Genomic DNA, 24648 nt, shown 5'->3' on the forward strand with positions numbered 1-24648 from the left:
TATATTTTTTCTTCTTTTCTTTTTTTCTATTTGATGGGAATCATTTACGATTGAGACGTGGTTAAAAGAGAGGGGCAGAGTGGTCAGGTGTACTCACTCTGCTACTGCCCTAGTAATGTGGAGAATTCCAGAAATGCCAAATGTCTCATTTGTTAGCATCCAGAAAACCCAGACAAAGCAAGCCACCTTATTGCAGCAGTACAGTATGGAAAAAAATAGTTGTTTCGCAGGCATTGCTTTTGTTCTCCAGAGGAGCCTTTTGCTGAGGAACTGTGATTGCAGAATGCTTTGTCTACAGCTTTAGCTTCGTGCCAAGCTGGAGAAAGGGAGGAGTAGTCAGTCTTGTGTGGGGCTCCGGTGCTGCCCAGCAACCTGGCTATACCATCAAGGAAGAACAAGCCCATTTAAGAAGCGATAGGAGAGCACTGATTTTCTTAATTTCGTTTACAGAGAGAAGAAGCATGCAGATAGATTTGAATGGTCAGGGAGTTACTGAAACTTGGCTGGAAGAGGTTGATGTAATAATTAGTCCCAGTGTGCTGCAAGGGTTGGAGCCAAGTAGGCAACATTTAGCATAGCCGCGATGTCTGGCTGTTGAGAGTAGAGCTTCAACTTATATGGGGGAGACAGGGATGTACTAGGAGATTTTATATCCTTATATAAAAGGATATTTTATATCCTTTTATTTTATATATCCTTATATTTTATATCCTTTATAGCCTTAGATCAAAATGGAAGTCACAATAATACTATTTTTAAAAAGATATTTTTAATTCTTCTAATCTGTTTTCTTTCACTATGGAAATAAGTAATTTGGGGATGTTGTACTCCTACAGCAGGATACCTGCAGCTTTGATCACAAAATCTTGCTCATGCTTTTCCTCAACACACCTCATTCTCCTCTGCCCCCTGAATTTGAGCGTGGGCTGTGACAATGCGGGCCCAAACCAGAAATTCTGTAAAATGAGAGCTGGCATTTACAAGGCGAAGTGTATTCCAATGCTCCTACAGCCACTGAAAAGGGTGTTTGCATTGCTTTACTTTGTGACATTCTGGACTAAAAGAATCCAAAAGGAGGTTGAGGGAGGAGAAGGAACATGACCAATGATGTCGGTTAAACCCGAGGAAGTGTACGTAAAGAGCCGTGTCTTTATGGGGTTGTGTGCTAACCCAAGCCATGGTATCGCACCCATTAGCAAGTTCAGTGCTCCCTCTCGTGGCAGATTCTCACCAGTAAATCCATCGTAACTCACCTGGTAGTGGCAAAATGTGCTTATGCTTAGCTATAAGTATCTGGCATCCAACTATTTTAATGCTACTGCATACCAAGCTTAATAGACTTATAAACACAAATAGCACTGAATTCTTTTTTATTGACATTGGGGGAGAAAAATCTTTCACCATCTGATTGACTGAAGTTTGCCAAATGAAAATAGACAAAACAAATGTTTATGTACGTGCAAACATTGCAGATCAGACTGCTAAAAGAAATAACTAAAAGACAGGTCTTGAGCTAAGTTCAAGCAGCAGAAAAATAGCAAATAGGTAAATGACTATTAAGTAGGTCTTACTTTGAAACTTCCCATTTAAACAAAGAATAAACAACAATAACACCACCAAATAAAGCCACAGCAGGTAATAGTTGCTCTTCTAAACTTTTATACACTATATATTAAGCACTCTGTCTTTCAGTTATTTCCTCTGATAAAACTGACTTCTGTGAAGTCTCAGCAAGGCCATCTTGGCTAAAAGCGTAACGTTAGACAGGAGCCTGTCTAATGCCCTGTTATAATGAAGAAATGGTGGGGTTTGGCTTCTCTTTTCTTTCTTTTTCTTTGTTGAATATATCTGGAAACGAGACTCTGATCATATGCAAATATTAGATTTAATTTTCCAATGCTGGCTGGTGTCTGAAGATCCTGGAACAAAAAGGTGGCTCTTGGTAAAGCAAGATTCTTCTTGGTCCGCAGGTAACATAGAAGAAAGTTTTTGGTTTTTGTATAAATCATGTTTTATTAAATTGCTTTTTATTTTGTAAACAGTTCTTCTGGGTTTATTTGTTTTTAAGAGGTGAGCCATCATGGTGCTTCTCTATGGATATCTGACATTTCCATTTTGTCTTTAGAGGTCCATTTTGGCTCCAGTTCCAGGTTATATCATTCTATTATACATCATCAGAGGCAGGTGTTCAACTTTAAATATTGACAGATTTTCTCAGTAGGAACATGTTGAAGCTTCTAACTCTGCTAAACATATTCATTTGACTGTTACAATCCAAAAACTGTAAAAATGGTGGAATGGAAAGATACAAACAGTATTATTGACACTGTATTGTCAAATGTTTGCACTGAGACCCCATGTACCATAGATTTTATTTTTAAAAAATCATATTTATATCCATTTACATAAGACTTACACATTTTAAAAGAAATACATACACAGTAAATACGTAAATGTCTAGTATTTTACAATAAAACAGATGGAACAATGTAAAAATGAGTGGCTTCATTTGATAAAAGCTTTGGATGTGCACTACTGCCAAATTTCTGATGACAGAAATGCTGAGAGGAAAGGGGATGTTGTTTTGTTTTTCTTTTTTTTCAACAGAATTTAGTTTTGTGGGGTTTATTTTTAAATTCTTGTTTTAAACTAACCAATACATGAAAGGAACATCATATCTGTTTGATAAACCTTATGTGTTCTCTTCCCTATTACCCTGTTCTTGCAGAGAGTTTTAATGCTCTTTTTCCTAAGTAGCGGTAGTGCACTTCAGGTAAAGTAGAAGAAAGAGATGACATCTAAGGGAAAAAATAAACAAACATTAATTAGCGAGAGTCTTTGATTCTAATTTGGTCTAGGATGCAATGACACCAGAAAATATTATAGCACTAAGCAAGCTATTGCATGTTTTACTAAAACATGAGTTTTGAGTATCTGAGGGAGACATGCATTTGTTTGTTAATTTTAGATCTGCAACATGAATCTATTAATAATGCATTTTAATCTTTTACTAGATTGGTTCATTTTACCGTTGTTTTCTTGATGTTTGGATTCAGCACTGGGATTAGTTTGCTGCATCTGGAGTCTTTTGCCTGTTTGGCACAAGGTCAACCACACATTTTATAGACCTTGATGTACTCTGTGATTCTCCTTGTTCACTGCAGCTCGACAGCTTTCACCTTTTTCACCCTGATGATTTCTTTGCTATGGACCAGCTGTTTCCAGATTATGGAAATCTGGAAATTCTGCGATGTGAATTTTTTCGTGTCTTTTTTGGAACTCTTCTCCATCTGTCTTTACAAATCCTCTTTGGAACCCTTCATTGATCGAGTACACAGTTGATTTTACCAAATCCTCTTTCACATTTCATTAGAAGAAAAGTGAAACTAGTATGTTCTGTTGCCCCAGCCTGTGGCAATGAAACTGTCCTGGCTGAGCTTTCTGACTTGGTGGTGACAAGTATTTCATAAGAGGAAAGTGTTGGGGAAAAGAGAGCGTGACTGCCAAACGCCCTGGCTGTGTGACGGCATTGCAGATGCTCAGCTGGGCAACATGCAACCACCGCAGCAGAGAGCTTGACCTCTCTGTCCCATGTGCTCTGGGGTAAACTTCTTTGCAAGATTAAATGGCCAGATGCCAGCAGTCTAAATGTTCTTAAATTTCTGATCCTGAGAGTATACTCAAACTGGGGTGTGTGGAGTATGCTCATCTAACTGTTCTGAGAGTGTCAGTTCACGTTTTCTGGCAGCTTGTCGTGCTGGTTTCAACAAATGTTTAAAGTATTACCTGGATCTCAACTTGAAAGCATATGAATTGAACCCAGCTATTGTGAAGAAACACCGTAAGACACTGTAATGTTGTACCTAATTGGTATTGTTGGCATAAACTATTTCGAAATGCAAGGCTTTGACATTCTCAGTAAGAAAGGTGAGTAGCAGAATGCAGGAATCTGCAGCCTGCTGTGATCACAGGCCGTCTCATCTGATCCACGTGCAACCTGTCTGCAGCTCTCTTTTTAATCTGCTCTTCAGATGCATATTCCCCTTTGCTACATTAAAAATTCTCTTACATTGCTATGGTGTGATAGCTCATCCAGCTATCCATCCCCTCCGCTACTTGCGTAGAGTCAGTCCCTGATTCTATGCGTGTAGATCATTTAGTCACCAGAGGAACACAACTCCTGCTGTATTCTATACGAGGTGTTACAAGCCTGGGTCTCAGTCTGACCTGTGTCTGGAAAATTTCAGGAGGCATGTCATAATGAATAATCTTCCCTTCTGTCCAAGTATCAATCAGTTCTTTCCGTGAAGAAACTGCGATCACAAAATCTTGGGTTTATTTCATTCATCTTTGAGACTCAGGTCATCTAAGTTTTCAAGGCTGATGAAGGAAAATGAAGGAAATCTTTTCCCTGCATATTTTTAATATATTTACTGAAATCCAAAATTATTTTAACTTCTTTGGTTTCTAATCTGCATGACATTTTGAAATTGCACTTATGAACAGTGCATATACTAAAGTTCTAATTCACACCATCTTGTTGTGTCTCTAAAAGGAGTATATGGTACACGAAAAGAAATAGTAGTATTAATGTCAGTCATCCTCATATATTAGCCTTTACAATTTAGATGTAAATTTGGCATTCTTACAGAGCTCCCAAGGATTTAAGATTAGAATGTAACTGGCAGAATAGCGGACAAGCGTCAAGTACCGATGTGATACATATCCCTGATCCTTGAAAAACTACTAGGACTCCTATAGCAATTGAAGTTGTATAGCTTGTATAACTTTGCATACGTATACCATTTTTTGCTGAAAATGCATAACTGCCATATGGTGCCAACAAAGTTTGCTACTTTACTTCTGTTTGTGGATTACTATATTTTCGACAATTTTTTTTAACAGAGTGGAAATAAACAGTTTGGATAATCATAAGTTAATTTTTGTTAACATACCAATTTTCAATTTCTGCCCTTGTTGCATTCCTCAAACCTATTGGAAAATATCAGCTCATGTGCCTGGCTCATTACTGTTGGCCTATTAGAAAGCTTGGCATTTGAACTTAATTTTTCGGTAATACTCTACTGCCTTCAACATTGCAATTCTGAAGCATATAGGAGAAAAGATACCCATCTCTGCTATCAGTTTCTACCCCCACTGAACCCAGTGAGATTACTGTTACTAACTTTACTGACATAACACCATGCTCTAATCGATACCTACTTACACAAAAAGATTTATATATATACTTTATGTGCTCCGTCATCATTTTTGTAGGACCGAATGCTAACCTTGGGGGTGCATGTGGGGGAATATCTCCTGTGCTTATTTTTCAGTGGTGACATGAAAAGTTCCTTTTTCTACTAGATTAACATTTTACACTCTTGCAGTCTCCTGAAGATCTCTGAAGTAAGGCTCATGTCATCAGTAGGATCCGGAGCAATCTATGTTTTCCACTGGTAAGACTTGCTGTTTCTAAGTGCTTTTTCAACATGCCTAGCATTAGTAAAATCTTGATGGCCCCAAGCCCCTGAAAAAAAAGGACTTTCTTGCATATCCTGGTATGTCTTGCCTACAATGTTTAACAGCTATCAAAGCATGTTCAATGCCTGGTGAGGTTTTGGTGTTATCCAAATATTCTTTCCAGCTCCCCTGCAATCCCCTGAGGAACTAAATGGAAAATAAAACTGTTGTACTGAGAAAAATATTAGCATGAAATGGTGCCATATTGATGAAAGCACTCGTCATGTTAGTATTTTTTGCAAAACTTGTGATGTAGCAGAAAACAACAGAACTCTGAAAGAGTGAATCTGTGAGATTCATAGCCATATTTCAAAAAGTGGTGAAAAATACAACATGAACTCTGGTACTAGATTTGATCCAAAGTTGCATCCAGCTCAGAACATCCTTTCTTTGCCACTGGTCAATTCTGAATGATTTGAGAAGTGTGAGAATCTCTGTAATAGATAACTTTGGAAGATTTTCTGTATAGGGGAAGTTTTGTTCTAGCTTTATGCGGCTACCTGTTGTTCTAAATTGAGTCAAATCTCTCATTTAAAAAAGAAAAACAAACAAAAAACCATAAATCTCTTCTGGTTTTCTATCCTTTCCCCCCCCCCTCTCTCCTCAGTTCCTGGTAGAACTACTTCAAGTTCTCATAAAGTAAATTCACTCCCTGTGCCTACTGCTGTCTCTCCAGTTCTAGCTTTGAGATTGAGAACATACAAAATACATGATGCTTGGTGAGCTATCATATGAGGTGGGTTCTCTGAAAACTTTTGTCTCATCTGCTAAGGTGGTTTCATCAGAGAGAACCTGCTGTTTGAGATGGGAAAAGAATAACGTAACATCTCCTGGACTGAGCTTGAGACTGTTGTCTTGATCAACTGGCCACCTTAGTGAGTCTGAGTTAGATCCTCTGCTCCATGGTGGCTCTTGCTTGGATATGCCAAGGAATATTGAGTGTAGTGTGCAGTTATAAAGAGCTTTCATGATGGCCCCTTATGAATACTCACAACAATTCAGTGCTGGCTTCTTTGCTAGGCCTTGTCAGCATGAGTATGTGCGAACTGTTGAGCTGTCTAACCTCTGCAGTCGTGATGAAGCAACTGCAAATTGCAAAAAAAAAAAAAAAAAAAAAAAAAAAAGAAACAAACCAGAATCTCTTTAGAATCATGAAGAAAATAAATCAGTCTCTTTTCCACTGGAAGGGTGGCTATTAAATTGCTCTGTGGCTTTCTATGACATGATCTGGATGTGGTCTAGTTCAGAACTCATTCAGAGCTTCTTCATGTCTGATGTGCTATTGAAATCTGTCTTAAGTGAATACGGTTTAAAACTCTATTTTATCTTTATTTTGTTGGAAGTCCTAATAATGTACCTGTCATGCTGTTTAAATACTATAGCCTTCTTAGCACTGTGAGATAGGAAGCCAAGTCCTGCATGAAGATGTAGGTATTCAAAACTACCTACCTTTAAGTCTACTGAGTTCAGTACCCAGCTCAATAATAAACTCTCTGAAAAACTTCAAGTAAATCACTGAATCTCTCTTGTGCCTTAGTTCCCCATCTGTAAAATGGGAATAATACCATAGCATTGCTAGCAGATGAAATCCATGCATGTTTGTAAGGTTCTTAGCTACTACAGTAACGTGGGCCATGGAAAAGCCTGGGGAGCTAATACCTTTATTTGCACGTGGAATTTGCCTTGGAATGGATTCTTGTCTTAAGACTTCATCCTTGCCAAAAAGTGCAGGATTAAAAGCAAAGCGTGCGCATGAGCAGTGGAGTCAATGGAATATAGTGATGCAATCAGTAAATTATTCCATCTGTAACTGCAACTATAAAGTATTATTTTTAAAGGTGAGAAACTTTAATGGCATTTAGATGGCTTTAATGGAATTTAGATGGCAATATTGTCATACCAAGTTCGTTCAAGAGTTACAGAATGTAATCACTACAAGCAGTGTATTACATTATTTTGACACAAGTCTATTCATAGACCTAAATTCTCTCATGAGGAAATAAACATGAAACGGGCCAGTTTGTGTACTGGCATTTCTCAGAACTTCAGGCAGTTATACGTGGCTTTATTGTCCGTGTACTTGAAGGAATAGCTGCAATGGGATTTGTTCCTTCTCCCTGCCATCTTACAATGACTTTTAAATTTTACTTACTTTTTAATTATTATCTGCTTGTTACTTTTCCAAACATTGCTCAGTTAGTGCATCTTCTGGAAGTTTTAAGACTGGTATACAGTAACTCAATTAGTACCTGAAATTCAGTATTTGCTAACTACACTACCTGTCTGATTGCTATTAATTGTTAGCAACTTGAATTATTTGATGGTCAAGGCTAAGCTAGTTAGTTTGAAAGTCAAATAGGAAAATAAAGGTGATAGCCCTTTCTAAATTCATTCTCTAAAATACGCTCCACCTGGTAGAGAAGCTAATGAGCTGAAAAATTTGCTGAGGTACTACACACAATCTTAGATGAAAGTCAGTAAATTAATTCCTCTTTTTCTGAATGTTTCTTTTGCAGATCTAGGATGGCTAGATGGCCTTTTTTTTCCTGGTTTTTTTTCTTTTTCTTCTTTTCTCTCTTTTTTTTTTTTAATTAAATGAACACTGACAGTCTGAAGCAAACCTGAAAAAAAATCAATAGTATGCCAGGTCAGTGCTTTTCCATTCCCTAATTCAACTCTCCCGGACTCAATTCATCTTAGTTATGTGAAAGCAGCCATTCTGGTGCAAGACAGCTATGCACTAGAAGTCTAGAAGTCAATTTAGCGTGCTAGAGTAAGCCTCTTGCTTTTCAACAGTAAATGACTGCATACCATCAGTTGCCATCTTCCGTGACTGCCCTGATGTTGTGGTTAATCTGAACCCAGCTGGCAGTGTTTCCGAGGAGCCCGGCATCATGCTGATCCCGTGAACCTCGCGCGGAGGAAACTGTCGTCGCCAGGAGGGGCCACGTCTGAAGTTCTTGTCATCGCTCTGTCAACACACAGAGTTGTATTTGATAAAGGAAAATGAATTTTTTTTGATTAATTGCTGTCTGCTGCCTCTCCCACCGTCAAATGTATTCCACAACAACTACCCTGCTTTGTTGCACTGCATCCAGTAACTGCAGTGCCGTTGAGACGCTCTTGGTAAAGTTAATGCTTTAGAAATATTACATGCTAGGGTGGAAAACTTTTCTTAAATCTCTGGCTTGATATAGTAGAGTTTTAGAATCAGCTCAAGTAGAAACTTCTTAAAAGTCAGATCTCTTCCAAATACAGTGACAGAAAGTGCAGTGGTTTGTTACTGCATTAGGAGGCTTACGTAAAATGCTAATAAAGAATTAAACGCTTATGTGCGTGCACAGAATTCATAGGCATCTCACATTTTTAGCAGGACCTTAAAAGTTTTATTCTTCTCACATGCAGAAGTCCAGGACTTGAATATTTTTGCAATCTTACCTTAAGATGAGTATTTTCCGTAGGTGGATTTGAGATTCCCTATCCTAGATAACTGCCCCAAATCCTACTCTGTTACATATTGAACTTTGAAGAACAAAAAACCAAAAAGCCACTTTTCTTCTTTCTTCTTTATTTCTAAAGAAAGGATGTAAGTGTCCTAAAGAATAGGTTGTACAGGCATTCCCTCCCCCTCTGCCGCTTGCCCTGGCCAGCGAAATTTCTACCCCTTTCCGTGTATTTCCTGTATGGAAAATGTTCATCTTAAGGTAAGAGTGCAGTGCCAAATTTAGCATCCAAAATGATACGAATATGTAGCCATACTGAAGTTACTTTAAAAACCTTGACTGGCATTTCCTAATTTTTTTTCTTAAAGCTGTAACTGGCTCTTTTAACAAAGTGTGACTTAACATGTCTTCATGCATTCAATTTAATTTTTATATTTTACTGGGATATTTTATAAATACTGAAAATAAAATTAATTACTTCCTCAAGTCGTCTTTCAGTTCCTAGTGCTAAAAGGTTGTTGTATTCTCTCTCAAGGATCTGCCGTGCCTAGAGATACCAAAGTAAAAAATTAAAATGGTTGAAAAGGAATAAAAGGCAATAATGGGTACTGATTAACCAGAAGTAGCATGAACAAACTTGCCTGGGTGTTTTGTGTTGGAATCTGTAATAATAAAGCTAAACTGCTGTAATCAAAGTTTTCATCCAGTGCTATAAGTGAACCATGTACACCACTTTCTAGGATATTATTTGCATATTCTCGGAGGCCAATAGCTTGTATCCAGCGTATGACTCGATCATTGCTCCATACCAGCACATCTGTAAGGACATAACACCAGTTTCAGTCTCCTGATACCTGATAACTTCCAAACTCTACAGGTTGTGCATGCACTGTGGACGTCATACTGCTTTATTTCTTAAATGAGGAATGCCGGCAAACTATTCATAGGGCTTTAATGGTTTCAGTATCTCCTATTCAAAACCCAAGGTGTGGGAGCAACTGTGTGATTTTTAGCTACCTTCAAGGTAAATGTTTATTCTAAATAACATTTCCAAAGGAGGAAGGTGCCTCCAGAGGGCATCTCCAGAATGTAATTCCTCCCACCTCCTATAGATACCCTTTTCAATTCTTAGGCAAGATAGTTTAGCAGTGCAAGGGCACAGGAGAAATATCTGCTTCTCAAGACTTCACTGAAGAGTTTTGTATTAAACATTTTGAGAGTCGGGTCAGCACCTACCGTTTTATAACATGCCATAAAGCAAATGATGACTTCACAATTTTAGAGACTAAAACTATTTTTTAGTTCAGAAAGCTGGTTGAGCTGTTAAGGTCCATGCCAATTATAAAGCTAAGGCAACAAAATGAGGTAGGAAACCATTTTTGAGGATTTGGCTATTATAAAAAAAGTATCCTACCCTGCCCATAAGATTAAAAGAAAGTTACTTACACTGATCTTTATACTTGCGAGGTGGAAACATAATACTGAGGTTTGTGTTACTAAGTGGTGAGGCTTTTTCCTGAACCATTAGAAGTCCAGCTAATAGCTGTTCTGGGAGCAGGCATTCTCCGTCGCCTGACCGAGAGCATCCCAGGCTTTGGGGTCAGGACTGGCTGAAACACAGCATGGCAGCCAGGGATCACTGAGACCAAATCCCACCTGGGACCGTGTCTGACCAATGCACGACAGGGTGAAGGTTGGGTGAAGGAGGCTGTGGGTTATTAGCCTTGTCCTAGCGGTGACTAGCGGTGAAGCAACACCAGAATTTGAGACCAATACCCAACCCTCCCCCAACAGTCTCCAGCTATAGGCGCTCAGGCTGGCTGACACTGATGCCTCCACACACAAGTCAAGGTCTTTTCATTAGTGCACACCATCATCTGCCTTGAGCAAATGCATGCTATCACTGTAGCCATTCCTCCCTCTAATTTCCACCTTTTTTTTTTTTTTTCTTTTCTTTAGCTCTTCCAACCAGCATTGTGCTTGAGAAGCGTTAACTGCTGTATTCACTAGAGCTGGAAATGCTTAAAGGAATCAAAGCATTCACTTCTGATAATGGCAAAAACCCAACAACCTTCATCCTTATATATAAAAGGAACTGTGCAGTGAGCCTGCAACTGCTCTAGAGAGCTTTACACAGAAAAATGCTTTTAAATCAGCTGTTAAATCTTCTAATAAGGCCACTTCTGTTAGGAACTATTCTTATATACCCATCGAGTGCCTCAGGGGCCACCCCTCCAAGCAATATTTTCTATGATACACATTTTGAAGTAACAAATCAAAGGCAAAGGTTTTCAAAAGCAGGAGCACAGCGTTAGGGTCCTGAGTGCTCCGATTTCCCAGTGTTGCCCCCAGCACATCCCATTTGGCCTTCTGCGTCTGAGACTGAAAGAGGTTAGGACAAGATCTGTCCCCCAAATTCAACAGCCATTCAGGATTGCAGCCCCAATTTAGCAAAGTACTTAACTGTGTCTAATTTAACTGTGTCTATTTTGTGTTCTGAAGACAGATGGACTTAAGTTTGTTTAACTTAAAGCACATGCTCAAATGGTTTGCTAAAATGGCATGACAAGGGGTTAATAGTGTCAGGCTTCAAAAGAAGAAACAGTCCCAGTATTCATTCCCAGGAACTATCACCTTTTATTTCATGCTGACTCATTTCTCTTCGCTTTTCCAGTTCTTTTCTATCATAATTCAACCTCTTTAAACACATGATTCCATATTGCAAGCTTGTTCTGTTATTTAAAGAGAAACATTCACAGAGTTAATAAAGATAATTTTGAAGATGGGAACATATGTAGAATGTATTTCCTGCAGTTCAGATGAGGTGTTTCATGGTGCCCATGTAGTAAATCTTGAGGTTGGAGGGGAGAGCAAAACCATTAAAAAAACTCCACAGACTTCAAAAATGAAATGGACAAACTCAAAATAAGTATGTTTGAATAAATGTTCTAGCATAAGAAACCCAAAACATTAAAAATTGTATTCAGAAAAGGTCAGCCTTTGCGAGCCGTGAAATGTTTTGTCAAATCAGGCCTCAAAAAGTGACAAATCAGACAGTACATTAAAAAAAAATCCACTTCTTGTCACATAAACATCATTCTCCCTGAAGTCTAAATGCCTTTATTTCCATATTTCCAATTTAGCTTCCTGGCTATATCCCTAGATAACCTGAACAACTGTCAATTTGCTTGTACTGTTAACAGCTTTTATGTGCTACACACAATAGCTTTTCATTATTATGAGATCTCAGGGCTTCAAATCTTAGTCTACCATTTTCTGATACTTTAAACCACTTAATAAATTATTACTCTTTCTGTATTGTCAAGGCTTTATTTATATATTAATGGTTCCCTGCTTATTATGAAATTTATCTGTACCAATATCTTAGTTATGAGAGATATGATTGCAATGCGGTTGCTGTTACAAAAGGAATGTCTCTCAATTCAGATTTCTGACACTTAGCACTCACTTCTCTGTGTGGTTTTCCAAGCCAGAACAACAGAAAGTAACTGGGTTTATTCTGTGCAGCACTGAGCACTACGTCAGACACATCAAAGTCTTTATACGTGTAGTCCTTATGCAAACGTACCGATGGAAGCTATCCACCATTTTTAAGTGCACACGCAGATCTTTCTTTGTCAGATGATCTAACATCCTCGCATCTACCAGGCATTCCATAAAATAACTTCGGTACTGAGGTAAACCCAGACTGGGGAGCCATTCGTTACCTATCCATTCATGGTTCATATCACCATAAGCCAGGGTCTGTAGGGGAAAAAAATGGGGGAGGGGAAATAAATTCTTCGGTTTATTCAAGATGCACCACAGGCTGAAGTCAGAATATCTATCTATATCTGCTATGCTCATTTCTAGCTCAGAAATCCTGTCTAAAAGAAACCATTTCCTTTTAACATCATTTTGACATCGGAGGTGGAAGCCACTGTGAGGCATTTGTTACTGATAGCAGTTTTGCCTGTTGTGTCTTGTTTTCTACATTTATAAATTTTAAGGAATTCTGTAGCTGCAATTTTGAGTTTTAAATGTAAGCAAACTTACTTATTGCACAATCAAAATGTGTTTGTTGCGTAATCTTACTTGCTTTCAGTTGACCTTCTAGAATATTTACGTTAGGCAAATCCTACACTGAACTTGGTCACACAAACATGGCTCCAGGGAATCACCTGAACTTTGTGTCACTATTATTTAGTAGGGGCTAGGATTTCCTAAATAGGATCTAATGACACTTCATGGTTACACACCTGTAGTCCTCTTGAGACTAAAAGTTAATTATTTCAGTTGTTTGTCTGCTAAGCTTACTTTCACCGTCGGTCAGAGCAGGTGACCAAATACATTCTATTAATGAGATATTTTCAGCTGTGAACAGCTTAATCCTAAGGGTGGAGCTCAAGAAATTAATTTTTTAAGGAGCAAACCAGATTCCTCCTAGAAGCTAGCATTCAGGCATTAAGGTACATTCAGCTGAAATTTCATTAGGGTGAGGAAGAAAGCATATGAAAACAACAAATGTATGTTAAGCTGGTTTTGTGTGGGTTGCAAAATTAAGATGCAAAATAGATTTTACATCTCACTATTGTAAAATATTTTGGTACTGCTAAAACAATGGACAAGAGAACTCATAAATCACAAGATTAACACCTCAGTAGGATCACGCTCAGCTTTGAGCACCGCTTTCAAGCCTAACTATCTTTTGGGGTTTATTTTTAATGTCTCCTGTCATTATAGACAATAGGATAACACAGTGCAAGCAGGCTATATTTTCTATGGGGGGAAAATATAGTCCCCTCATTTCTCATTCTTGTGAGATTTTGAAGAGAAAAGGAATGCCATAAGTAAGGACAGTAAGACTGTGTAAGAGTGTGCATATATTAGAGAGAGTTAAAGAAGTTGAAAAATATAACTATTTGATAGCCTAATTGAATTGAAAATTTTTGTTCCTAATTATACAAGACTATTTGTAGACTGATAGTTGGGTGTGATTTATACAATTGTTCTAAGAAAAAAATCTGGTGTAATTTTAGAAATGTTAGATCTCAAACTCTTAGTATATTTTATTCTCAAAAATTTCTTAGATTTAGCTGGGACGTAGAAAATGTCTCTTTCTTTTAAGAAATGTATTTACAGCATATGTTCCTCTTTGTGCTTTACCTAGCAAACTTGTCCAGAGAATATTTTATTTGTATTAGAAGAACTCTAAAATGTGTAAACCATAATTCAATCATTGAGATTCCGTCACAATACTATACTCTATGTATATTGATACATTGTTAATTACATTATTATTAGTCCTCTGTATAAAAAAATCATGTTGAAGGGTCATACCTGAGCCCAGCTGCCTTCTTCAGACTCTTTCTGTGTTATCAGCGGGAAGCAATTAGTAAAGCAGGTAAAAAGACAATAAAAATGAGTTATAAAAAGAGGTGGTTTCATGTGTATGGTAATCTTAGTACAAATGAAAACGTACATGTAAATGTGCTGATAAAATAACTCCAGGCAGCAGCAATGCCCTGGGCTAAACTACCTTAAAAACTACAAGATCAAAACCAAAAAAACTTAGTTGGAAAATCTAGCTAAGTTTTCAAGATATAAAATCTTTATAGCTTGGTGAAACTTTACAGCATTATCTTAAACACCTTCTATGATTTCACAATCAAAACACAACCATTTACTTACAAAATTGGGCATTAGAGATGCCATTTTTTGTTTCCAGTTCGATTTTGAAACATTCAGAGTAAAAAGCTGTCTTCTTGTGAATGTATTGTAAAGGAGCTTTTTATATAACATTTTTTATGGCAAAACTATATTTTTCTGGGTGGCCAGTTAAACAGAATCAACTCTACTTCTGGTCAGTTCAGTGTTGTTGTATTTGTATTTATCTTTACCAACAATAATAAAATTAAAAACGAGCTCAGTTGTAAAAAAAAAAAAAAATGTATGAGAATATGCTTCATGAATGTTCATGAGAAACTTAAAATAGTATAGCAAGTATAAATTTTAAAACTAAAAAAGTCTTTATTGCATCAATATTTAACTTCAGTACCTCCCCCACCATTTATGGATTGGGCTGGCTATAAAGTTTTCCAAAGTGAAGATAGGTTTTTCAGACATCTCACTGTAGGATTGTATCATGTCATATAAGCACTGTTACAGAGTTTTTATGATGTAATGCTAAAGGCAAAACCTAAAAGAACATCTGTTCCAAGTAAAAAAAAAAGAACTATTGAATAAAAACTATTAATATTTAGTTATGTCCCTGCAAAGCAGGGAGATTTGACAAAAATCAATCAATCAATAACACATGCCATGCACCCTAAATCAAAGAGCATGAATACACAAGTATGGGCATGAAAGACTCAGCGTTAATGAACACACCGAGTTGTGTAATGCACCCCTCTCAAGCCTTTTCTTATTTCTTTCTATTTCAGCAGATATAAAACTATGTTTAGGGAGAAGAGTACAGGGGAAATGTTGCACTTGTAACCTCAACAATTTCATTTCACTACATAAGGTTTCACACAGGCAGTGAAACTATTACGTACTGTAAAACTCCAATACTGGGTTTAGGTTCACACAATTTTTGTGATCGCAATACACAGTTTGTAATTTCTTTTGCTTGGAAATGATGTAGCTGTTCTTTAAATTCAATTTCACTGCTCCCTGCGACTTTCTAATGGCATGCTTGGGAAGCATCCTACGGAAGATACGGCATCTGCGTTAAAGCAGATACATCCTAGGTCTCTTTCGAGCACTGAAACCATTTAAAATGAAAGTGGAAAGACTAACCGTTTTAGCTGGAGCAGCAAGATTTTCCATTTCTTCATGGGTCACCCAAACATTGCCTGAGGGCTATGGACAAGGCCCACAGGAAGGCAGGTAGGATCCACATTAGGTAAGCAGTGGTAAAGAAGAAAGGCAGCACCACTGTAAGTTAACAGCGTATAGCATCACCATCAGCACAACCACGTTCTTGCCTCTATCGAGCTGCAACTAGAGACAACTTTAGACAACTTGCTTTGTATCTTTCGTTAGAGGGTTCTAAACAGACGTGATGGAGTATTTCAGCTAGAACTGATGGATGAAATCCGGCAGAACACCGTCACAAAGGAAAGAATAATTATTAAAGCTGCATTTTACACACAGGTGGCAATAGAACCTTTAGGTGATAGCTCTATCTGGAGGTAAGCTTCGGTTCTTAAAGATTTTCCAGCCTAAATATTCTGCACACATCACACGCTCATATTGTAATCTAAATACTTATTACTTCCCCAAAGTTTCTGTAAATCAAAAACGTCAAGAAAATTCACTTGTAAAACTATTTTTCCTCATCCCGTTGTTTTCAGTCAGATTATTAGCAGGACGATGAGATGAGGCAGGGAGGGGGTGTGGAAGTCTGCTGTGCACGTAAGATGAAATGTGCTGTGTTTTCTTGAGAGCTGAAGTAAATTAACTCCTTTCCTGAGAAACAGGGGACGCAGAAAGACTTGAGATTCAGCAGTGCACGCGCCAGGGCAGGGCAGCTTTGTGCTGCCAATTACTCAGGGAGAATTAAAAAAACAAGGCAAAATTATTCCCAGTATTTCTAGCTTGAATGTACTGTTTTCTCATTTTGTAAGTGTCAATGTGCTTATGCTTTGAAATATGCTCTTATGCTCTTAAAATCCAAGAGAGTTTTGTTTAGTAATTCAACATCATGTCAAGTCTATACTGCTTTACTTAGGTGAAATCCATTATGATTCACAGTATTACCATGGTTATGACATATGCAACCATTCTGAGGGGAGAAAATATCAGATAGGGAACTATAATATTTAAAGAACCTTAGCAATGTGAAGATAAAAAGCTAGTCAATAGGAACATTAGAGTCCTGTTGCCCAGTTGCTCATATAATTCTGTGGTTCTGGTACCCCTCAAAGATATCTATCTCAATTGTCATTTCCACCAAAAGATTCTCCATGAATTCCATGAAGATGAGAGATTACAAAATATAATTATTATTATTATTACTACCATTATTAACATAATAATTATTAACATTATTATTATTATTGTTATCTTCTTATTAGAAGTCTCGGCTGCGCTACTTGAGGAGTAGTCTTTGTCCTTCACTTCTGTGTCATGTTTCCCATCTGATCTGATTTTTTTTCTTGTTCTTTTTTTTTTTTGTTACAGTCTCTGTTGCCTCTTTCTTTGCCATCACTATCAGCCTCTCAGCTCAAAGCTCTCTTTTTGTCTTCTTGTTTCTTTTTGTCCTCATCAGGTTGGCCTTTTTTTCTTCATTTTCCACTAATGTAGCACATACCTTCTTACTCTCCTCTAATGTACTTTCTTGCTCTTTTTGATATATTCCCTTTTCCTTTTAGACCTGTATCTCTATGTTTCTTCTTTAGTTGCTCCCTTCCTATCTGCTGCCACTCTCCCCTTTCTCTCCCTTCCTCACTGAACGCACATGCTCCACTTCTCCCTTCCAGACTCTCCCTTCACACCTCTAATCACTGCTTCTCTTAAAAGCATAAAGAACCTAAAGCCAGCTGACTCAGATTAGATAATATTTGAAAGGATGCAAAGGGGAATGGGAACAAGATTCAAAAGAGCTGTGTTCCTACATAGCCTTTCCCTTCTCCTGCCTTGCCCACACCTCAAAAAAAAAAAAAAAAACACCAAAAAACCAAAAAACAACCAAACAAAAAACCCCAACAAACTAAAAAAGAAAAAAAAGAAACAAACAAAAAAGAGAAACACAATCTGATTTGGTTGGGAGAGATGACTTGAAGGAAGACAAAGGGAAAAATACAGGAAAAATTACAAAGAAGATGCTCAATACTGATCATTTAGATAACATCAAGGTTCAGGAAAAGCATGACTTACTTAAAAAAGATAAGAATATCTGCTAAAGGAAAAATATCAGTGATCAACAATCAAGCGAGTGATGAACAGGTCCTTCTAAGTCTCTGTAGGACAGTTCCCACTGATTGCGAAGTGTGTGTTACCATAGAGCCACTCTCGTATTACAAATGTCTTTCTGTAGATTCCTGCAGGGTCAAGTGGGGAAGAAAAAGTTATCTGAACAGGACTCACTGTTCTGGATGTCGGAGGTGCTGATGGACTTGTCAGTGATACCATCTCCTGGATTGCTAACCGGAGCTTTAAGCGATGAAGAGGATTGCTGATTCCAATTTCTCTTTGAATCTCAGTATCAGACAAAGCAGACATAATAGCTCCGCTCTTCACGTTGGCACGACAGGCAGCAACATACCAGGCTGGCATGCCCAGCCAGAGCTGTTGAGAGAGAGGACACATTCATCCAAAGCATTGCTTCATTTCTCAAATGAAATTCATCATCAAGGCACCTATCAATCTGAATAAGCATGATAATAGACACAAATGAGTATGCCTATCACAGTCTTTAATAAAATGAAATTGTTTCAGAACCTTCGAAATTGCCACGGCTCCATGTGAACTCTTTTTGTTGCTTTTTTTTGTAATCAGAACTTTAAAGCAAGGGGTGCTTTGTATTATTTTTAGAGCTATGTGCCTCCATCACCTGGGCTACTCCGTTCCCAGGCCTTTAATGAGCAAGTAGTGGCACAAGTCAGTCTTACTGCCCACAGACAGAAAAAAATCTAAGAGGAACTGATTAAGTAATTTTTTTCACTTTTGTGCTAGAATGGCTTTCTCTCTCTTTCCATGTTAGTCCCCACAGTGTACTCACAATCTTACAGTTCCCAGCTTTTATTTTCTTGGTAGAAATAAAGCAAGCAGTGTGCAGTTAATGAACCTAGTGTAAGTTTGGGAACAGTCTGGTATGCTATCATATCCCAGCTAGAAATACAGGTTAGAAGCTGCAGCTACATCACCTGTGGATTTAGAAGATATGTACTTGTGACTTCCCGCTTTTCCTCTCCTTATGTTAGTCTTACTAGCCTAGGTCAGCAACAGCCCCTTGCTTCCCCACTTTTACTCTTTTCTTGGAAGAGGTAGTCTGCCCTTCTAGCGGTCTTTCCTGGGACCTACTGAGTATGACTTCTTCTAGGTTTTCTCAACTTTCTCATTTTGTGCTCCCTCATTAATATGATTGTTGGTGTCTACAGATCTTGCCTCCCAAAGGAGATAATTCTGTAGCAGGGATATATGCATGTGGGAAGTTTTTGTCACAGCGTGAAATACATTATGCTATAAAGTGTGAGAAGGACATAAGCAGTGAATGCCATAATCACTGAGATTTTGGGGATAACACAATAGAAAACAAAGACATACTCGCTAGGTGCTTAACTCCAGGTAGGCTCTGTGTAACCTGAGAGAAGAAGATACTTCTCTCTGGAGAGTAGCCCTTCCCTGCCCTCTCTCTTCACCTTTTTCCAGATCACTATCGCGCGTGGGTTGGTGCTGTGAATTCCATTTTTTAGTACATAGCTCTCCCCACTGGGGTGAAGAAGCATAATGTATAACAAAAGATTTCCACTGGGCAGCAATGTTCTAGCTAATATTCTAGATTTTGTGACACTGAGTGTCGAAGTGCATAAATCACCCTTCACTACTTATCCTTCAATGTATCTTGAGTGTACATAATTCTGTATACATAAAATTTATATACACATTTATATAGCTACCTAATTTTGTTCAGCATAGATCTGCTGTACTTCACTGTACTGGTATATAATATACCTTCAAATATAATTTGTCAAAAGCACTTTTCAAATGTACTGATTTGTTACTAATGGCTTGCAGTAGCATTTTATTCTATTTTACTGTTTCTGAAATAGAAATCTGTCCATAGGCGTACAATGCAGTGATATTATGTGATACTAGTGATTATATTCTCCATTTTCAGATCTTTTTAATTAATTCTGGGTAGATGGCAATTAATGACGATCTGTGTTTGAATTTCAGTGTGATAGAGCATCTGTGACTGTAAATGAAGTTATCAAAAACTCAGAATAAGCCATCTGATTTAATGATTTTAATTTTTTTCTTTTAATAATGGCTTACTAAAAGAGGACATAAGGTCAAAGAAATTATTAAAAATATGCCACCAGTAAATTCGCCAGCATATCTGGAAAGCAGAGACAAACTGAAAGGGTTTTTATTTAATTTCTCACACTACAGGGTAGTAATGTGTTATTCTTTATCGTATCTGGGACATATTTCCTTAAAAGACAGCTGTTAGATCACTTCTATTTCACGGAGAAAACAGAATTGAATGTCAGATTCCAAAAGAGCTCAGACAGGCTTTTCTGTACTGACTCTGATGTATCGCAGGGCTCGAGGAATGACTGCATCAGGTTTCAAAAAGCCCTTCCCACTGATGGAATAAGCCACTGCCCCCTCATTCAATGCTAGTCTGAATCTTACAAATATGATTTAATTCCAACTAACTTTAATGAAATACAAAATTTCATGAAAGTCAAAAAATGAAAAAAAATAATTCTGTAGGTTACAATCAGCTGCACTTAAACAAAGGGCCATGAAGAAGCTATGTATAGCTTTAATATGTGTTTAATATTCTCATTTAATTTGATATTAGTTTTTTTCACACATGCACTTGAAAAGCAGGAAAGCGTAAATACTGGGAGTTAGTCACCCTGCAGAAATAAATTGAAATGTTTGCTGCTCATTAGGTAAATTAGTTCATTAATAAATTAGGTAAATTAGTTCTTTAACAAACAGCTGTCTCTACCAGAAAATGCAGTTAGATGAAAGCAGTCTCTAAGAAGAGGGCACAGTAATTGTTCTAGGCAGAGAACCCAGATATCAAGATTGATATACTTTTCCAGAATTAGTTAAGAAAACCCACAGTTCCTAAAATATATCTCAACTATGTCTGTGCTACATACAACTGACCAGAATAAATGCTAAGGCTGAAAAGTTAAGCCCAGAAAAGTTTGGAAATGTCACAATTGTGATCACATATACTTCTTTAATTTGGGCCTTTGTCTCCTTTAATATTAATTTAGTTTTTTAATCCAAATGTCACGTATTGTATTTTCCCCAGGACAGTATGAAATGGACACTGTGTCCATCTGCTGACTGAACGCACTGATGATCACTGACTAAATTCAGTACTTCTGACCTCATATCTTCTTATCATCAGTATTCAATCCACTTTGAATACCACAACATAAACTTCCTCATGGGCTTCCCTGTGCTACTCTCATCATATTTCCCCACAAGTTCACAGAAATCAATTTCTCTCTACAGCCCCTCTCCGAGACAGTGGGAAGCATATCCTATTTTGCAGCTAAGAATCAAGGCAAAAAAAGATCAGGGCTTAACTTGTCAGAAAGGTCTTCAAATATCGGATCACCCTGGGGGACGTCAAGGGCAGATTTTTCTCAGTATTCAGAAATGTATAGACCTTTCTACGTTCACCTTTCCAGCAAATCAGCTTTGACTGTAATATTGAATATTTCTGACTGATACAAATCCAGTTACAGAACTCCCAAAGTCATATGAAAAAGGTAGGTAGTGGCCAAATTAATGAATGCTTCATATTCACAGAGATATTTTGTTGGAAGGAAGACACCATCCTATTTTCCAAGGTCATGTGCAAATACTTGAACTGCCTTTCTGCAGTTTTCATTTCATCTTTTTCATTAGGTACCTTCAGCAATTCCAACAGGAAGCAGAAATTTTGTAGACATTAGCTGCTTTTGTTCCTCATCCTTCATTTACTCCCTGAACTACTCCTGTTAAAGCTTTGGAGGGGGATCTTTTTTTTTTTTTTTTTTTTTTTTTTTTTTTAATTAAAGGGAAAAACTCTACAAATTCTATCTGATGATCAATGGATGCTACCCACAGCAGACATGAGAATAGGTAGGACTACATAGAGACTCTTGGTATAGACAAGGAATAAGACACCTGTTCCTTGAGCCAACAGGGAGCTTGTATCTGCACTGAACTGATTCAGCCTTGCCACGTGAAAGGGACTGTGTATTTGTATAGGAACGTCCTTACTTGCTGCTTTCTCCTCCCCTCAGCATCTGGGTATGTATTTTTTGAATAGTTCCTTCACCTAAAACGTTCATTGATTTTTGTCAAAATTGATGGAGAGCTCTGCTGAACGTTTCTCTAGATGGGTTCCAGAATCCGTTCATTTAGGCTCTCCAGAGAAAGGAGAGCTCTCTGCAGATCAGATTGCAGAGATGAAGGCACTGCCTGTCAAATCAGAGAGATTTCAATCGGGATCTCGCACATCCCAGGTGAAAGTGCCGAGAGGAACATCTCTTCTTCCTGTTCTGAGTGATATCTAGGTAAACCAGCCCTTTCCCATCATATTTTAAAAGGATAGAAAGTTACAAACTGTTTAAATTTATTACAGATTCTGAAGATGTAGCTTTTGTGGTAACTTCAAATAAAATTTGATAGCTAATTTTTGTTTTCTCCTTAACACATCATCCTACATAATCTCAGTCTGTGGAGTTCCTAGATATTTAGAGATTGAGAAATTATAAGATTTCAAAAATGTGGGGTTCAAGTGCATTGGATAACCCTTTTTTCCTGTCCTTATCCCCCTGTGTAATCCTGTCTTACTTTTTTTCAGCTCTAGTCTCCAATTTACACTATCCAATGTCAAAATCTGCTTTGTGCTCACGGCACGGTGCGTGGGGGAGAGAGGAGGAGACTTTAACAGTCTCTTAGAATTTGCAAGGGCGAGCACACAGAAGCAGCCCACAAATGTGACTCACGCTTCCAAGTTATGGCCAACACTTACCTCCAGCCAGGCAACCACTGTAGGCCCATCCCACTGAGCAAAAGGCAAACCCTTTCTCCGAGCTTCTTCCAGAAGTTCATGTCTAGAAATGGATCAAAAATTGTTAAATATGCAGAGCATGTGTAGGGACAATATAGATGCAACTCTGCCTTTTTGTTAAGGGTAACAACAGTGAAGCAGGATGACAGGCATAGAAAAGGCAGAGAAAACACCCATGAACAATACAGCTCCTTCTCCATTTTGAATATATTCATCTATTCCCAACTCTTTTTTTTTCTTGGTGCATTTTGACATCCCTTTAAACACCTAACATACAAAAGGTGAGGTTTCTATTTGTTCTTAGCTGAAGTGATACAGAATTGGGATAGACTATATAAAAGGATCACTCAGATAATAGAAGACATTGGTGAAGGAGAAAACTGAGGGATGTCTCCTGAGACTAGCTTAGCTCTGGTCTGGTAATGACCCAGAAAGGCCCAAAATTGCCCATTTCTAGACCTTAGCTAAGAATGGATGTAACGCGGCGGGTATGAGAGGTCTCTGTGTTTGAAACACTATACCCTGCAAGACCAGCTAGGCACAATTCTAGGGTCTCTGGAGTACAGCTACTCTGCATCTTAAATAAGCCATCCATGGCTAATTAAGAGTTGGTTGTACCTTTAATAGTTCCATGTTATTTTTTTTTAAATTATTATTGCTAATATACAAAAGAAATCCACATAGTTTACTGATGTATATATTTTTATAATTATAGAATTGATGTGGTTTCTCAATTTTATACATATACATATATACACAGATATATTTCTATTGAGTTGATCAGATACCACTCCAACTCCTGCACTGCAGCTTCTTTGAACTGCAATGAGTGTGCTATGTAAAACATCATTCTCAAACCTTAAAATATACTTTCAATACAGTGGTATTAAATATTTGGTAGTTACGTATAGGCCAGTCAGCTAGACTATCAGAGGAGTGCTCTATATTAAACATGTTCAACCATTTGGCCAGACATTTTTATTCCTGGAGCAGGAATAAAGAACCCACTGTGGTGGTGGTGTAGAAAAAGCAGTCCTTCAAAAGTCTTTTTTCTGCTATTTAACAACATCTTTTCAGCTGTCTCCTACCGAGTGAAACACAAAGGAATGCTCTCAGCAACAAGCTGTAGTGAAAAACAAATTAGACAGGGACTATGCTAATGTAGTATTAAAATTTGCTAACATTCCCACATAACAAGGAAATCTTGGAATTATAGCTTCAATTTTGCTCCGTCCTCCTTTATTACTACAACCTTTGTGGTTCAGTTGTCCCTTGGCAATTCTTCACTGCCTTAGCAGCCTTTCAAATATATGTACTACAAAATCACACCAGATAAAAGCGATGGAGTGATCTTACTTGTAAGGAGTACTCCTTTGGGGATTTTTGCACTGCCGAGGGGCCAGACTGAGAGAATTTGGCTTTAGTAGAAAATGGATCTCAAATAGTAATTTTGCATACGTGTTTAAATCCCTCGCTCTGAATATTAATAGAAAGACAGCTGCTTTACTTTCTATGTTTCTGCTGTAGTAATGCACAGCACTACAAACACTTGGTGGTGTTACTGAAGTTTATCTAGCTTCTCCTCCCACACATCCTTTGCAGCATACCTTGCCCTTTGTGACTCTACATTGTAGCGCTATCCGTGCTTTCTATGAAAGCAAAATCCTCAGCAAAATGAGAAAAAGTTGCCCTCTGGGTACACAAACACCATGTTACCTTCAGTAGCTGGAGGAGGTGCAGAAATCCCATATTCCCATGGAGACAAGCAGTGAAGGCCAACAGAAACATACACACTTGGCTGCTTTGGAAAGCAGAATTAGGCATGGCCAGACACAGCCACCTCCCAGCTACCTGTGGATGAGGTATTTGGGTTGCAGCCTTCCCTTGGAGCTGGTTCTGCGGGGTGCCTGGAGAGTC

The 24648-nt window shown here is 37.9% G+C and overlaps 1 protein-coding gene across 7 annotated transcripts in view; it reads right to left on the minus strand.

Moving 5' to 3' along the window:
* Positions 1-2024: 2024 nt before the first annotated feature.
* The window catches only part of PPFIA2 (PPFI scaffold protein A2), a 355092-nt gene continuing 332468 nt past the window's right edge, over positions 2025-24648 (minus strand). For 6 of the 7 annotated variants that reach the window (XM_075747763.1, XM_075747806.1, XM_075747796.1 and 3 more), the window contains 11 exons: positions 22693-22774; positions 18060-18260; positions 15768-15830; positions 14307-14336; positions 12556-12731; positions 11601-11698; positions 9608-9783; positions 9445-9513; positions 8335-8494; positions 6516-6608; positions 2659-2798 (listed from right to left, as the gene is read on the minus strand). In XM_075747763.1, coding sequence (XP_075603878.1) covers positions 6550-6608; positions 8335-8494; positions 9445-9513; positions 9608-9783; positions 11601-11698; positions 12556-12731; positions 14307-14336; positions 15768-15830; positions 18060-18260; positions 22693-22774 — 1114 coding nt within the window. In that variant the 3' untranslated portion in view covers positions 2659-2798; positions 6516-6549. Of the gene's footprint in view, positions 2799-6515; positions 6609-8334; positions 8495-9444; positions 9514-9607; positions 9784-11600; positions 11699-12555; positions 12732-14306; positions 14337-15767; positions 15831-18059; positions 18261-22692; positions 22775-24648 lie in introns of all 7 variants that reach the window. The other variant, XM_075747755.1, reaches the window with a different exon arrangement.

This window comes from Balearica regulorum, chromosome 1, assembly GCF_011004875.1.
Source record: "Balearica regulorum gibbericeps isolate bBalReg1 chromosome 1, bBalReg1.pri, whole genome shotgun sequence".
Lineage (NCBI taxonomy): Eukaryota > Metazoa > Chordata > Aves > Gruiformes > Gruidae > Balearica > Balearica regulorum.